Genomic DNA, 17,333 nt, shown 5'->3' on the forward strand with positions numbered 1-17,333 from the left:
GGGTGTATACTTATGCCCGGTGTATTTTAACATAGGGGGGTGTATACTTATGCCCGGTGTATTTTAACATAGGGGGGTTATTCATTTGCAATGCATTATTCATCAACAAGAGAAAATTGGTGACCTTCAAAGGTTGGATTTTCCTAAATATTTTGAATTAAGATCAATTTCCAAAAGATGATTTTTTTTTTCCTCTTTTTAATCAGCTTTGGCATCGGGGTGTAAACTTTCTCAAGCCCCTGTATCTCCACAGCACTGTGGATAACAAGGTCACCACAGATCCATTCTGGGTTTATACTTCCATTGATCCAGACTAAATGCCCACTAACCTGGAAGTCCTTGCTGAGGGTCTTGGTGCACACCGCACACTGCAGCTCCAGCCCCTGGCTGCTGCTGCTCAGCGCCACCTGGGGTATGGTGTAGGTGGAGGCTGTGTGTCGGTGGTGGCGCAGCAGTTTGTTTTGGCTGCAGAACTGCAAGTGACACATGTCACAGGTGAAGAGCTGCACCCCCACATGGGAGAGGGAGTGGGTGACGGCGGCGGGGCCGTCCGGAAACGTGGCCCCGCATACTCGGCAGTGCCCCAGCTCCGTCAGGTGGTTCTCGGCGTGTCTTCTGATGGCGGCGGGGTCCGCTGGGAGAGGCACTGCGCAGGCTTTACATGACAGCATGTTCTCCGTCACCTGGAGGAGTGAAAAGCATTATTTCTGTTGTTTTGACTTAGGACTGGAAAATATATCCATATCACATCGTTATTGGGGTGTCAGTAGCTCAGTCTGCAGGGAGTTGGGTTGGTCGCCGGTTCTAGTCCCCGTTCGGACTGGCAGCTGAAGAGATCCCCGTTTCCCTCCTGGGCAATGCCAATGTGCTTTTGAGCCCCCTGACATCTCTCTATTAGTGTATGTATGTGTAATCCAGGCCTGTGTGTAGTGTGTAATAACAACAGAGTGTAACTTGTAATTTCCCCATAGGGGATCAATAAAGAGTATAAACTATTAAGTTATTATTATTATTATTATTATTATAGCGATATGAGACTAGATATTGTCTTAGATTGTATATATTGTAATAGCTTTGGTTAGTCTTAACTTGTTTTCAAAGGATACATTAAAGTAAAGTGACGTCATTTTCTGACCTAACCAGACTATTACTTGCTCATCATTGTAACCCAATTACTGACGATTAGTTTTACATTTTGTGAAAGTCAACCCTATAATATCGTAGCATATTGACATTGAGGTATTTAGTCAAGAACAAGACCTGAAATTAACCCGCGACCACCTGTCAAATGCCGGTGAATTTTGCATTCCGCCCGATGTTGACTCATGTTCATTTGAAATATTTTAAAGCTGATAAATGCGATTATTACCTGGCTGCTTGAGTTCCCCCCCGCTCCATTCTCCACATACACAAGATCGTCTTCGTCGTCCTCCTCGTCTCCCTCGTCCAGGAAGTTCTCGTCGTCGCTCAGCTCGATGATCTCCCCCGCCAGCCGTCTCCACTGCTCCTCCTCCTCTGCTCCCTCTATGGCTCCATTCCCTCTCAGAGCCTCCCTCTCCTCCTCATTCTCTCCCACCTCCACCTCTCCGAACACCAGCCTGCCATCCCTCTGGACGTCCACCACGCCGCCCTCCACCGATCCCACCTGCAGGCCGCCTGCAGGCTCTTCCGAGAACGATGCCGGGTCGCAGGCCTGATCTCCAACCGTGGCCGAGGAGCCGGCGAAGGAGCGGGTGTCGGACGGCGCGGCGTCGATGCTCTGAGGCAGAGAGCTTCCTGTGCTCTCACAAACCACTCGTCCATCTTTGTCTCCAACCTCGCAGCTGCCCTCTGGCTCCTCCTCCAGGCCCTGCTCAATCTTCAGCTGGAGCACAGGCCCTGGAGGCAGCACGCCATCAATCCGACCTCCCGGTAGTGGCTGATCTGCAGCCATCTGCCCGTAGCCGATATGAGACTGCATGTCTTCTGCCTTAAGCTCCAGGGACAGAGCCCTGGGGTGAGCTTCGGAGCTGGAGCTGGCTGTTCTGGTTTGGAAGACAGGTGAGGGAGCGGCAGCAGGGGTCGGGGCAGCAGATGAAGACAGAGACGAGCAGGAGGTGGCAGAGGAACACACAGATGAAGCGGAAGCTGCAGCGGCAGCAGCCACTGTGGACACAGCCACTGTGGACACAGCAGCAGCAGCAGCGACCATGCTAGAGTCCAGGGAGAGGTCTCCGGGACTACCGGCTTTACAGTTTGCAGACCCAGAAGCCTGCAGGTCGGGGAAGGTAGCGTGACAGGCCCTCACCAGTTCACTAACACCCAGCCTCTCAGCCAGCTCATACAGCACCCCGACATCTATGAGGTCAGTCAAGATGTCCCCCGTGTAGACGAACGTCAGCACCTTCTCCAGGTTGGCCGGGGAGATAAACGCCAAAGAGAAGGAGGCGGTGGACGAGGCCGGGGCCCGGGCGAACAGGTTACGGAAGTACGTCCCTGCGCAGGCCAGCACGGCACGGTGGGCTGCGAACGTGCGGTTGCCAACTTGCAGGAACACGTCACAGTACTGGCGTGATTGGCGGCAGCGGTTGAGCTCGGTGAGAAGGCTGGCAGCGTGGCCGGGACCCTGCAGCCGGATCCTCATCCCTGCTGCAGCTCCTGGTGCGCTACAGTCCAACTGCAAGAGCAGAGACAGTCAGACACAACAGAAGAGAAATATGTGTGGTACCTTTATCATTATTAATGGATCTCTTTTATTGTCTATAAAATGTCAGAATTTCCCACGGCTCAATAAGAGGTTTTTAAAATGCTTGTTTTGTCCAAACAACAACCCAAAGACCCCAGACAGTCCGTTTACAATGACATGAAATATTATGACAATCACGTTACCATATCACCAAGTGACTACATTTAAAACTGAGCTGTTTCTAGAGAAAAGAAGAACCATTAAGTCACCTAGCTTTAATTAATAATGCTAAATACCACAAACTAAGTCGGACATCTTGTGTAGTCACAGACTTAATATTTTCAACATGGCATAACACATATTTTTGTCTTTGGAAACACACACTACTTTGGTTGCCGTCTTCAATTATTAGTTAATTAATGTATAATAACATGTATAGAGGTTTATGCTGCAAGGGGAAGGTACAATGTCTTCACTTTGTTGTTATTCACACAGACACTACACACACTTGCTCAGTACCTATACATGCACTAAATGTGGATGTATGGGGGGGGAGGGGGGGGCACTGGGGGATCAGTGCCTTGCTCAAGAGCAGCTTGGTAAGGTGGACAGCTACCAGTCCACCTTCACGCTTTTGCCCGTATGGGGACTTGAACCTGCGACCATCTGGTTTCCAACCCAACTCCCTACTGACTGAGCTACGCAAAGCGTAACCGCTCAGGTCAACTAATATAATAAATATTGCTTTACAGTGAAATAGTCAGGGACAAACAGACTTCCGAACACTGACAGCTGCTGAGTATTTGCACTGGATGTATATTAGAGTTTTGGAATAAATACTTTAAAGTGCTTATTAAAACGTGAGCACGTACAAACTAAGCTGTGGGCAATATCTGTCCCGCCAATACATACAAATACATATTTCCAAAATAACCGTTGTTTTTACTATAGACTGTATATAACACATTCATTACTCGGAATTTACATTTTAGAGACCGTTAATTCCAACAACAAGCTAACGGAGCTTAGCCACTTTCTCCAGACACAGTGTGTCAAGTCTGCTCACTAAACCAGACCCATTTCACAGATTTATACGTAACAAAAACAGTTTTCGTTTTTAATGTGTTCGTGTTGTTGGTCTCATGATTCTGACTTACCCATTTAAAAGATGTGGTAGGTGACGAACCTCAGTGTTGTGCTCGTCCACGGACTGTAAATCAGATGATTACCCTTCTGACAGGCTGTCGCATGTTGGTGACGTATGTCAACAAGAGTGCGCTGCAGGCGCCCTCTGCAGTCTGGATGAGTCACTGCACTGTGAAGGCGCAGACTGCATGCTGGGAAACAAACTAGAAGCAGTGGTAAAAAGTACTTTTACTACTTACTTAGTACTGGGATGAAGTAAAATGTTGGCATATTTGTAACATCCTGTAATAAGCCATTCTGCATGAGAAGTACTTCAAGTCTAGTTTGAGGTAAGTACTTTGCCAGTAATTATTTGTTAAATATTAGTTAATTTTCTCTCTTTGGGCTTCAATCTTTATTGTGTGTTTCTTTACATTTAAAATCTTTTTTTGTAAGGTAACTGGTATCCTCAGCTGACAAATAAATGTAGTGAAGTAAAAAGTACAACATTTCCGTTTAAAGTGGAGTAGAATTGTGAAAATGTAACATGTATATACTCAAATACTAATAATAGTAATATGTATGAGGCAGTAAGAAGTACAATGTTGGCTTCCAAAATGAAATAGATTAGACGTGTAAAGTACAGTATGAAATGAAAGAAAGGCAGCTAAAGTTCAAGTACCTCAAATATGTACTTCACTACATCAGTAAAAGTACTTAGTTATATTCCACCACTGCATAACTTAAGGCTATAAAACCACATTGTTATGTAGCAGACACACAACGACAAAAGAAGACACAACAAATGATCCTACTAATGCTAATTAAAAAAAGTTTATTTTATACCGGTAACCATTTCTTTTAGCTCATGAGAGATTCACACAACCCACAAAGTGTCCGAAATAACTATGACACCTGCAACTCTTCATACTTCACTGTAAACTCCGGGGGATGACCTACACAACAGTAATATGATTGGGAATAATGTCTTTATGTATTCGTTTGGGCCATCCCAAATGAAACTTAACAAATAGCCACATGTTCACATTATGGAAAAGCATTTTGTTTACTGGTTTATGCTCTCATGACATGTAGGATAAGAAAAAACAAGAGACAATGAAAAACACAAGCTTGACATATTTTCAAAACTACCAGTAGAAATCATTTACAAAATTGAGTCTTTGATTTTTCAGTTGTGTCTTGGTTACAGAGTTTAACATTAAGTGTGTAGTATAGGTACATCTACAGTATATTAAAACGCCATATCTTTGACCTGTGAGAGTAACACTGACATATTCCAAACCATTCATTTTTCTAGTCTAAGCAGAATTATTTCAGCTGATTCCTCACTAAAAAACCATTTATATGGGCCTAAACTGGCCTTTGTACTGCTGCGACAGGCACACATAACTAACAACATGACATATTGTAGCTTTATTTGTAAAACCAAAGGAAATAAGAGCCGTTTTGGTCCAGTCACAACAAATTTAAGTAAAAGCAGCACCCTCTCGGTGTGTTGACCGTGCAGTCGTCCGACACAGTTCGCTCTAAAACTTGTTGCTTTTCATTATCATAGTTGGATTATTGCACTTCGTCTGGAGGAAGTGAAACAAGACGCAGTTTGTCTGCTCTAAAATTACAGAAGACAGCTACAAAGTTCTACTTGAGTCATTTTTGAAATGAGGTCAACAACAACACAACATTTCAGCAACATATCTCATCAACAAATTTAACGAATATTGCTTTTGAGGTGTTTGATATGTTGTTCAGTCTTCAGAAGCTATTTTTTTACTCTTAGTACTATTATATAGTCCTGTCATTTTCCTAAAGCACCCCCCTTTCCAAAGTAGGATGATTTCAAAAGATTTCTAAATGAGCAACTTCCAGAGGTCAGCAGCTCCTCCGCGTGGTGGCGTCTTCAGCTGGCGCTATGACACCCGTTTCCTGGAACTGGTTCGGCCCAGGCTGGCGGTGCTGGACCGGCGGGCCAGGACAGGTGTGGCAGTGGTGGGGGACGTCTCGTTGGGACAGCCGTGTTGAAGCAAAATATCAATGCAGCCTTTGCTCCCTGTTTTTCTGGCCACCTTCATGGCTGTTTGGCCTTGGCTATCTTTTGCTTTCACGTCGATGCCGTACTGTAACGGGGAGAGAGGTTATTATCTCCTTCATAAGCTCATTCACAGAGTAATTATGGATTAAAGGAATAACAGTGTGTACAGTGACATGCAGTGTGCAAAGGTGTTGGTTTCTTGTTAAACTACATGTTAAGTATGGCAGCTCCCATGGGACAAAGCAGACGAGCAATGTCATGGCGGCTTGTTCAGAACACGATCTCTTATTTTAGTCACCGAAACGTGTTTCTGAAAACATTTTAAGCAAGAAATAGACCATGCAGCTGCTGAATCTGTCTTCATTTCAGATCAGGTCAGTTAAAAAGATTTTGGTCAGATTTTGAGAAACTCTCATCATGCTCATTCCGACCCTCTTTTCCAGGTTTGCACTCCAAATCCAATCAGATTGGTCATTTGGGTTTGAATGCCGGCATTCTCTTCCTTCCGACTGAGCACGTCAGGTTGGTCAAAATGAAGGCATACGGCCCCTCGGCAAGGAACACACTGAACAGACCCGAGACACCGACCTCGCCAGACTGTCCGACGGCCGATCATCGGGTTGGTGCGTCATGCAAGACCCAAGACCAGAACATTAACCTGGGAAAGAAGATAACTCTGGGGCCCCAAGATTCCGAGGTTCACGGCACGTCAATTGTTTTTTGGAAATTTTAACGCAATGTGGACGTAGGCGAGCCCTACATCATTAGCTAATCTTGTGTCTTGTAGAGTACAGGGGCCAGGGGCCATTTGCCCAAAAGACCTTTGTTACTTTATTTTGTGTTCAGATGGCATATTGCTAAATCTCTTTAACTTGCGTTTAATCAGATGAGCGCAGTTAATGGAGCCATGGCTGGTGTCTGAGTCTCTAGCCAGATGAAGCTGCACAGAGCCCCGTTTGATGCAAAAGTTCCAGGAGCTGTGAAACCACAGGAACTAAACTTTAAAAGTCCCTTTTGCACACTCCCGTTCAACCACATCTACAGCAATGTGTAGATAAGGCAAATGAGACTGATGCACTCACAAAAGAGGAAACAACAACACAGAGTCATACTGTATTTACTGTTGCATGTTCTGTTCTGTTTTGACTTTTTACATGGAACTAAAATAAGACCATGGTTCCTCAGGTTGAAACCCTGAAAGGTCTTTGGTCCCCTGGGGAAGCTGATGCAGCGGAAACCCCTTTGTTGTATCTTTTGTGCACTAAAAATAATCAGAATTTAAAAGTGACAGGGTATATTCATGTTGAACAAAGAGCAGTAGGCTAGGGGGCCACCAGGGGCCAACAGGAATCTTCTGCTTTGGGGCCCCCAAACCAATTTATTCCGCCATGGCAAGACCATCTCAATGGGTCCTATGTGCTGTTTTATTATGAAATCGTGTTGCTCAATTTGTCTTGTAATATATGAGCAGATACTTCACATAAAGGGTGAACCATGAATGTTAATGGTTTGTCAGTGAGTCAGTTAGTAGTTGCTTAGTCAGTCATCATAAAACAATATTAAAATACATATCACAGTAAACTCAAACAATAAATAGGCTTAGTGACGGAAAAGACTTGGGCTCATATGCCTAGCCTATGTTCTTATTGATTAAATCTACCAACCTCAAAAGTAAAAAAGGACATTAAAAGACAAGTGAAGAGCAAGGAGAAACCCACCCAGATGAGCAGCTGGGTCATGACTACATCGCCCAGCTGACAGGCGGCGTGCAGGGCCGAGCGAGGCGATGCGCTGGACCCGGCCGGTTGAGCGTTGATCTGTTCCTTGGTGCTGTGGGCCAGGAGGAGCAGCAGTCTGGGCAGATCCCTCTCTGTCACCGCAGACAGCAGCCACGTCGGCATGCCGTCGTCTGGACCCGGGGCCGGCTGAAGAGGCGGCACAAACGCCCGTTGTTCGTACTTCGCCCGGATCCACGACTCTCTTCCCTCACTTGGAAAACAGACACACGCAGGACAGTCATGCAAAGGAGCAGGTTTTCACTCATGTGAAGATCTGATGTTTGAGATCTGACTCTGCTCCCATTTTTTTTCTTGCAGTAACAAAGTTTGCCAACTTTCACATCTCATATTTCCCACAATAATACTAATGTGTACTTTATTAATCATGCAAGGGGCAATTACAATGTTTTCAGCCTGTTCACTCGTACACTGTGAACAGAGTACACACTGTATTCTGAACACTGTACACTGATCACTTGTGATTACACACATTACACATAGGCCTAAATTACAGACCCATGCTCGGTACCTGTACATGCACTGATGGAGAGATGTCACAGTGTGTATAGCAGATAGAAGGACAACTATTACTCGTTCTTTGAATCATGCGCATGAACAGAAAATGAATGACCGCCCATTTAATATAACAGTGAACACTTGAATGAACTGATCCTTATATTGTGTTCTAACCTCCTACATACTGATTGGATTACAGTTCAGGCGTCCATTGAAACCAGCTGCTGTCCTTCAATCTAAGAAGCTGTGTTTCCTGTGTAACCCTAAATGTGCTGATACCCACCGCGTGGCCGTGGGCGTGGGTTTGGTCCGGCCCTGGGTGCAGCTCTCCCAGATGCTGTTGGCCATGTGGTTTCCGATGGCAGCCAGGACCTGCGTGAGCTCTCCGGGCCAGTCGTCCAGGTCCAGCGAGCGCACGCGGGACAGGTGAGTCCCCAGGTTTCGATGGATCCCAGAGCACTCGATGCAGATCAGCGCGCCCAGGTTGAGGCTGGCCCAGGTGGGATCTGCAGGGAAAAGAAAGAGTAATTATTTTCCAAAATGAACTAACACAGATTAAAGAGTGGCAGCAGTAGAAAGTGTACTGTAGTTAAGTATAATTTGAGGTAATTATACTTTACTTAAATTTGTCAATCTTCTGCTACTTTGTACACTTATCAGATGTTGTACAGATTTTTAAGTACTTTCCACATTTAAATTAATAGTACAAAATACAATCAAATAAATATGTAACATTATTACATCAATAAGAATTTATTGACATCATGCTTTACAAGCCATATATATATATATATATATATATATATATATATATATATATATATATATATATATATATATATATATATATATATATATATATATATATATATATATATATATATATATATATAAAATATAGGAGTGAATTAAAATTTGCTCCACCTTTACCAGTTTCAGTACATGTCAGTTCATTAATAATCACAATCCAATAACAAAATGTATATATACTCACATATATATATATATATCTGTGAGTCATATACTTTATGACAGATTTACACGTAAACTTATAGTGCTTTACATTTAAAGACATGTACAAATATAAGCATAAACAAAGCATGATTACTACTGCTGTATGAATACAGTAAAAGCATCAACACAAAAGAATCTTGAGAAAAACGGAACTGACTGGACTAAAATGGTAAATGTCCCCAGCTGTGGCTGCGAGGGGGCTTTAAAGCAGAGAAACTCACTTGGTGCTTCACAGTCGACACACAGACTGTTGCCCTTGGCGTTGCGGATGGCCTGCAGCGCTACAGCCTCGCTCTGGCTGCTCCTCCGAGCCTGCACCGACACACACACAGTCCACCATTAAAAGGACTTATTTTACAATGCTGCTGCCCCCGCGACCCAATACTGATAAGCGGATGAAGATGGATGGATGAATGGAAATTGTACTTAAAATCCATATGAGAATAACCTTATACTGAGGGCTGTCTACATGCATGTGATAATAATAAATCCAAATTATTGAAAAATAAAAGACATTCTTTGATTCGGGTCTTTAACCGTCTGCATCATAGTCCATCTGAAGAGATGCAATACAGTTTTGCTCACGTCTTATACTAAGAATGTCTTCCTCACATACATGCACGTCACAAAATGCACAAACTATGCACTCGGAACTACATACTGTGTGTGAAAAGTATATTAGCATAATATCTATTTACCTGAAGCCCACATCCACATGCTCACCTGTTCCTCATTCCCCAGTCAGTTTCCCTAAAGTTGGATTATGCACAGGTTTACTTACTCCACTAATCAAGGCAATTCTATTGGAATTGCAAGCAAGATTTAAAAGTAGCCCCCCCCAATCTTTTCACTCCATTTCAGAGCCCATAAGTTATTTATTGCTGTTGGGGCGTAAAGACCGTTTCAGATATTATTTGAAAAAGTATTCATTGTAAAGAGTTTTTAAGCCTGGCTTTAAATGGTGCCGTGTCTTGGCCTTATCTCTCAAAAACAAATGTGGTTCCTCAGGGCAGTGACTGTGGTTTTATCAGATGTGACTGACAGTGCTGGCAGCAATCACACAGCTGTCATCAGGTTTTGATTCAGATGTCTCCAAACTACTCTCGGTGCAGAAAAGCAAATGTGTGCTCATGTAGGATCATGTCACTGATTGTAAAAATAGGTGTGTTAAAACGTGTGTACCTTGTTTCTGCCGCTCTCACAGGACTGCAGGCTGGCCAGGATCTGGCTCTCTATAGCCGACACCCACGCGTCCCGGTCCTCCAGGCTCGGAGCCTCAAAGTGCCACGTCTGCCCCGTGAACGACACTATGATGAAGTCTGCATTCTCTTCCTCTGCGATTAAAGGGAAGCAGAACAGACTCAAGTAACATTGCAGAAGTAAATAGACAGATCATTTACCATTGATTAAAATAATGGGCACTATGAATACACAGTCAGTGAAGGAGGAACAAAAAACAAATGCAAAATGACACAAAACAGCAATCTGATGGAAGGTGAGAACAGAAAAATCTTGAGGTTACAACGGAAAGAGGTCAAATGGAACATCTTAAGCTCAGGATGTGAGACACACTGAAGATCAAGGCAGATTAAGCTCCATCCCCCTCGCTTGTTACCTGTCTTATTAATGTTTCTCAGGCTACCAAAGCTTTTTAACTTCCACATTTTGCGTTTGGCTGCAGAGCGAGAGATAAGCACAGAGAGAGGAAAAAAGAAGAGAAACAGAGAAAGACAAATACAAGTGTTAAGAGAAGGCTGGGAAGAAATATTCAGAGAAAGAAAAACAATAATCTGTATCCTCGCAGAAGAGACAGCAGCAAAAGATAAAGGATTAAGAAAACTGCACAGGAATAAATGTAAATAATAAGAAGATGTAAACATAGTTTCTTAAAGAGGTTTGAGTTGTTAATAAGAACATCTGCAATAATTAAAAACCTTGAAAACATACTGTTTTATGAATGCATTCATTTTCTAGTTATGCCTAAACAAACTGATGCTTCTTATCACTAACTACAGTTTCTGTGTATTTATACAGTCCACATAACAAATCTCTCCTTATCACACTACTAGCAGTAACAGGTTCCAAACAGGTCTCTGAGCTGATTTACCTTCAGCCTGACCAACGGCTGCATCTCCTTTCTGATTCATGCTCTTCTTCCTCCGGTTCTTCTTCCTGTCGGTCATGGGAGATGATTGGCTGGGATCTTTTCCAGTGGCTGCTCCTTCAAGGGCATCTGACATATGGTGCAAAAAGAATGTATGTAAAGCTTAAAGGTACCTATACTATCATATCTGAACACTTGTACACTTGTGTCACTTAACCCATCCTATACATAGGAACAGCACCCATGAAATGTATGTATGTACTGTATATGTGTATGTATGCATGTATTTACAGTGTGTATGTACAGTATGTATGTATGTTTGTATGTATGGATGTGCAGCATGTACGTATGTATGGATGCATGTATGTTCAGTATGTATGTATGTATGGATGGATGGATGTATGGATGTACAGTATGTACAGTATGTATGTATGTAAGTAGGTACAGTATGTATGTATGACAGCAGTCTTAGTGCAGCTAAAGTGTTTTTAAATGTGCTGGCAATGACTAAAAGGTTATTACATACCAACACTTTGTGCTTTGGTGGACAATGAGGAGGGGCAGCGTTGGAGTGCTCGGTCTCCTCCTTGAGAAGACAGACCACCTGACCGATCATCAACCACAGACAGGGTGGCTGGACACAGCTGAGGAACTGACGCCCAGAAGCGAAAAGTTAATATGCAGTATGTCAAATTCAAAAAGGATGCGCAAGAATGAAATCCTCTGTTGGTCATTTATCAAATCCACTGACCCAATTGAATGAAACATATCACCCTAGAACAATTATTCAGATTCATACATACTGTACAAGGTTTTAGTTTTATAGATACATATATGTACTTTAATGTTGTTGCTGGTGATACATAACAACGCATCATATTTTATAAGATATTACCTTAATCTGAAAAGTAATTAGTAATTATAGCTGTTTATTAAATGTAATGGCGTTAAAAGTAAAATACTTTTCTTTGAAATGGTGTGGAATACAAGTATACAATGGAATGTAATTAGAGTACTTCAGAATTGTAGGCTCCGTAGATGAGCTAGGTAATGTGGAGTTTCCATACTCTGAATACAGGTACACAGGAAGACGTACCTGTACTGGTGCTGTCGGCGGCTGCCGGCTCCTTACTCAGCCCGTTGACTCCAGGTGCAGAGGCGGGGGGGACAGGGGAGGGTCCCGCAGGAGCCACGGCCCTCGGGGGTCGTTTCCCGGGAACTTTGACTGTCACACGCAGCAGGTCGATTTCCTTCCCATGGATGTTCTGTGTGTAGTCCTGAACCCGACAACGTATCATTCACATATTAGACACTTTTACCAGATATAAAGATTAACAAGACACTCAATCACTTTTGTAAAGAATAGGTGATTCTTCCTCCTCCAAATTATTAGATGAATTCATAAATAAGTAAGCACAACATTGCTGCTACAGCCTGATATGATCAGTAGCTTATGAGGGCTTATGCTAGCAAACCTTAGATAGAAACTTCGATTTACAGTACTTCAAGTATTACACAGAGCCTTGACTGAAGAAATTCTGAGTCGACTAACACTTTTGTCGACTAATCGGTTAGATGATTTAATCAACCGATCTGTGTGCTTTGAGTGGTCATTAAGACTAGAACAGCACGGTATGAATACATTCATTTAACATCTGTAAAACTGAGTTTCTCCACAAAGAATCATGCAACAGCACCACTTTCAATCTTGTGTTTACCAGAAACGTGCTCATAAGTTTCTTGGAAATGTATTTCTTGGAAATCCCTAAAATTGATTAAATGGACTAAAGAAATCTTAGTAAACGAAGACCATTGCTGATCAGTCAACTAATCGACTAAGAGCATGCAGCCCTACTTTCCACTAATGGTGGAGCAGGAAAATCAATCTCAATATCATATACCAATGTTAAATCACTCTGAAGGTTTTCTGGAAAAAAAGGAGAAAAAGGAATCAACAGTAAAGGTTTCAAAGCAATTCCCATAGTCCATTGAAGTTGAAAGTGCAGTTAAATCTAAAAAGCTGCAGATCTGATCGCCTCCCCAGTGCAAGCTCTAAAACCTTCCCTGTGCGTTTTACTGCTGCATTGATCCGCTCTGTGGTGTTATCTTACACTGGAGCTGGAGTGGTAGGACAGCGTGCCATTGTTGGACAGGGTGACGTATTTCTTCTTCCACTCCTTATTCAGAGAGCTGCCGCTTCTCTTCCAAAGGATGCTCTGTCAAAAACAACAACCAAGGTCAGTGCGCTCGTAACAAACCGCCGCTCTGAGCCGGTCTAAATATAGAGCCGAGACACTTTCTTCAAAGTGTAATGTGGTCTGTCAACAATAGCTGAAAACACATGCACATTATTAATAGAACGTTGTTGAGAAACAGATTTGTTTGTGCTGCTTACGTAAGATGAAATAAATTTGTTCCCACCTTGATGCTGAAGAGGGAATGTGTACACATTGTGCTGCAAGCAAAGTGAAGCATCATTGAACTCAATAGTGATGTGCCGGCTATTTTGAGTGTCCAATGAATTCCCAGAAAATGTCCTTTTCCTTGTTTTTTTTTGGTAAATGAATGTCTTATTAAGAATATGATCCTACGACGAATGTGTTAAAGACATTCCAGAAACACCTCGCTCCCTTTGGTAACAACATTAAAGGAGACCTATCATCCTCATGTTCACACTTGTATTTTGGGTTTCTACTAGAACATGTTACATGCTTTAATGTTCAAGAAACACAAGGTTTTATATTTTTCTTGTACAGTCTGTCTAAAGATACGTGTATTCACTATCAGTCTGAAACACTCAGTTTTGGTGCCTGTCTCTTTAAGAAAGCCCCACTCACAAAGAGCGCAGTGTGCTCTGATTGGCTTGCGAGAAAGACACGGTGTACCTTTGCAAAAGGTAGTTCTAAAGCTGCGTTGTCTTTTACTGAACCTGCATGTGACATACGGAGGGAAGCCAGATTGGAATGGCTTGTCATATGTCGTGTTTTCAAATCAATCAAATTAGCCCACAAAAAACTGACTCGGTAGTCTTATTATTTACGAGTTAATTAGTTGGTAAACCCTCCACATGCCTAAATATATGTGCACAAGCACTGAAAAAATGAGTTTTATAGGTTATTTATTTAGTATGTTGCCCTGATTGAAATATCTCACTTTTCACTTATCTATTGCAACAAATAAACTCAGCAGTCACACGTGTTTAATGCTTTTACCTCAGGTTTTTCTTTTTTGCAACTTAATGTAAAATTATGCATCATTGGAAATGATTTGTTTTAGTTTATTTACATTGAATGATTTAAGTGATAGGCGATATGTGCTCACATACCAATCATAGGTTCAAAAATGTTGCTAATTTTGGCTACAATAAAAAAGCCAGATGTGGTTCTAAATGAAGAAGTGCAGCCAAATGATCTGGCTCTCTAGAAAGAGCTGTGATTCCCATCACTTACATTTTAAAAGTCTTGTTTTGTGTTCTGTTCTGTAATGTTAGTCAAACCTGTTTGATGGGAACGCCTCGCAGGCTGCTTGGGTCTCCTTTAGGGTCACCGGACTTCTTATCTGAGTCCCGGTTCTGAAATCAAAATCACACGGCAGGGAGGTGTTTCAAAAGGGACTTCAGAGGAGAGAGAGCTAGAGATGAATGTAGTGAAATGAGAGTGAGAGATGATGGGAGGTTGAAGGTGTGAGACAGCCGTCAGTTGGCGACAACTGACCTTGAAGAGGGAGGGCCGTCTGGGGATGCCCCTCAGCGGACGGGACGGGACACTGCCTCCGCCCTCTCCCTGTGCAACCCGCAGATCTCGATGACCAATCACAGGGGTGGAGGGCAGGGAGTAGGCGTAGCCACAACTCGGGCCATTACTGGCCTGAGAGGTGGCACGAGGGTGGGGGGGCACAGCCGGGTCAGGAGGTCAGGAAGGAGGAAGGAGGAGGGAGGGGGGGAGGGGATGGAGGCGTGAGAGAAGAGATGGAGAGAGTGAGAATGGGCTGAAAGATGAAAACAGGTGAAATAACTGTCCAACAACGTGGGCGATGATTGACAGTGGGATGCTTTCTAGCGGTCGATGATGGTGAACGAGAGAAAGATGCTGAGGGAACTGAGATGGACGTGGAGGGAGAGGTGAGCGGTTTCAGTTTGATAGATGATTTTAACTTTGTAATGTGCGTAACTCTTAAACTGTTCAGAGACAGCTCCACATTCTCACTTTGAATCTGGAAACTTGACACATGTTTTCTTTTTTTTAAGATCATTTTTGTGTGTTTTTCCCTTTCTTAAAGTGACAGTGGATAGACACGAAAGGGGGAGAGATGGTGGATGACAGGCAGCAAAGGGCCGCGGGGCGGATTTGAACCCTGGTCGCTGCAGGACTCTTACTGGGTGAGCTGGAGAAAGCCCTCTGAGTCTTGTTTTCAACAAAAAAAAGATTCCTTTCCATGGCTTACCTTTGTCAGGACGTAACGTTTTTTATCTTTTACTTATCAATACTGAAATATGCAGAGATGACTACCTTGGCATCACGACCACTAATTAGTGCTCCTGAAACTTTGTGAAGGGGAGCAGAACAACAACAAAAACACCAGCTGGGCAATAACTGAACACCTTTGTGTGTGTCCTATTTTTATAAGGTCTTATGTAATATCTGTCTAGACTGGAAAAATATTGCGTTTACCCAAACAAGAGAACAATAACAAGTTTCACACCTGAACATGTTAGTATTCAGCGCTCTGACATCATTGCAGTCCTTGAACATAGAAACATGTAAATATTTCTGTGTGAATCTGAGAGAAAACTCTTTTTTTGGGGGGGTATGCACAAAAGTCAGTTCAATGAGCATTTTGTTTTCTATCCTTTTTTTGTGCTATTATTTCTGGAAATCGTGCAATACTGTTTTCAGTGACATAGAAAACAGAAATTAATTTTGTCAACAAAGGTGATGCACAAAGACTGAATCGGCATTTACACCCATTCAATTTCCTTAAAGAAAGCCCGGGAGTTTAGCCTTACACCGGCTTTTTTGCTTTCTACTTGTATTCAGTGTACTACTTGAAGTTATTTTGAAGTACATTGAGTATTAATGGCCGTGGTGGAAGATGTACAGTATTCAGATCTATTACTTGTGTAAAAGCAGCAATGATACAGTGTACAAATACTCAGTACAAGTAAAAGTCCTGCACTCAAAACCTTACTGGTAAAAGTACAAAAGTATCAACATCCAAATATACTCAAAGTACTCATTATGTAGTATGGCTGCTTTCAGAATAATGTATGCATATTTCACTGGAATATAATAATTGATGCATGTAATGCTGGTGAAGGTGGAGCTCATTTTAATCACTTTATTTACTTATGGTAATATGTAGTCATTCATTACTGTAGTTGGTTAATATGCTGTATCATTAATCTAATGTTGGCAAATAAATGCATAGGGGTGTAAAAAGTACAATAACCCTGTGAGATGTAGTGGAGTAACAACAGTAAAGTACAATAACCTTTAAATTAAGGTTAGTTCTTGAGTAAATGTACTTAGTTACATTCCACCACTGTATAATAGTGTCAACTGATACCTTTTCCTTTGATTTGGTCTCTGTATGTTTTTTTTCTTTTTAAGATTATTTTTGTTGCTTTTCCCCTTTAGTAGTGACAGTAAAAGACAGGAAAGGGAGGAGAGACGGAGAGGGGATGACACGCAGCAAAGAGCTGCAGGTCGGATTCAAACCCGGGTCACTGCGTAGGTCTCACACACTCTACTGGCCCAAGCAAGAGGTCACCCTGTCTTTATGTATCCCTGAGGTTTTAATCTATTACGTGCCCTGCCTTGTCCGTGTGAGAGGAGCCACAGGTTTGTCTTCATGACGGACAGAAATAAAAAGGAGCTAGCTCCAGCTGTTAGGATGAGGTGGGGTACCTGGCCGGGGAGCGATGCTGATCCAGGTGTGGAGCCTCCAGAGTGACTGGGGGAGTTGGGAAGAGACTTGCAGGCCTGCAGCGCCGCCTGCTTCTTCTGAGCTACAATCTTCTGGGCAGCTGTAAAACACAGTACAGTATGTATTATGTATGGCAGAGAGAACAAGGCCAACTGA

The 17,333-nt window shown here is 42.8% G+C and overlaps 2 protein-coding genes across 6 annotated transcripts in view; both read right to left on the minus strand.

The window, feature by feature from the left end:
* LOC117947067 (zinc finger and BTB domain-containing protein 39) overlaps nt 1-3,914 on the minus strand; it is a 6,138-nt gene extending 2,224 nt beyond the window's left edge. The window contains exons 1-3 of the mRNA XM_034875648.1: nt 3,823-3,914; nt 1,370-2,656; nt 330-683 (exon numbers count right to left, since the gene is read on the minus strand). Coding sequence (XP_034731539.1) covers nt 330-683; nt 1,370-2,623 — 1,608 coding nt within the window. The 5' untranslated portion in view covers nt 2,624-2,656; nt 3,823-3,914. The remainder of the gene's footprint in view (nt 1-329; nt 684-1,369; nt 2,657-3,822) is intronic.
* A 685-nt stretch (nt 3,915-4,599) lies between these two features.
* The window catches only part of agap2 (ArfGAP with GTPase domain, ankyrin repeat and PH domain 2), a 29,395-nt gene continuing 16,661 nt past the window's right edge, over nt 4,600-17,333 (minus strand). For 2 of the 5 annotated variants that reach the window (XM_034875646.1, XM_034875643.1), the window contains exons 7-19: nt 17,159-17,277; nt 14,966-15,118; nt 14,749-14,823; nt 13,364-13,468; nt 12,349-12,529; nt 11,779-11,904; nt 11,256-11,381; nt 10,764-10,823; nt 10,331-10,482; nt 9,370-9,460; nt 8,418-8,640; nt 7,559-7,829; nt 4,600-5,925 (exon numbers count right to left, since the gene is read on the minus strand). In XM_034875646.1, the coding sequence (XP_034731537.1) occupies nt 5,719-5,925; nt 7,559-7,829; nt 8,418-8,640; nt 9,370-9,460; nt 10,331-10,482; nt 10,764-10,823; nt 11,256-11,381; nt 11,779-11,904; nt 12,349-12,529; nt 13,364-13,468; nt 14,749-14,823; nt 14,966-15,118; nt 17,159-17,277 (1,889 nt within the window). In that variant the 3' untranslated portion in view covers nt 4,600-5,718. The remainder of the gene's footprint in view (nt 5,926-7,558; nt 7,830-8,417; nt 8,641-9,369; nt 9,461-10,330; nt 10,483-10,763; nt 10,824-11,255; nt 11,382-11,778; nt 11,905-12,348; nt 12,530-13,363; nt 13,469-14,748; nt 14,824-14,965; nt 15,119-17,158; nt 17,278-17,333) is intronic. The other 3 variants (XM_034875647.1, XM_034875644.1, XM_034875645.1) reach the window with 2 other exon arrangements.

Source organism: Etheostoma cragini, chromosome 7 (genome assembly GCF_013103735.1).
Source record: "Etheostoma cragini isolate CJK2018 chromosome 7, CSU_Ecrag_1.0, whole genome shotgun sequence".
In the NCBI taxonomy this organism is placed as follows: Eukaryota; Metazoa; Chordata; class Actinopteri; order Perciformes; family Percidae; genus Etheostoma; species Etheostoma cragini.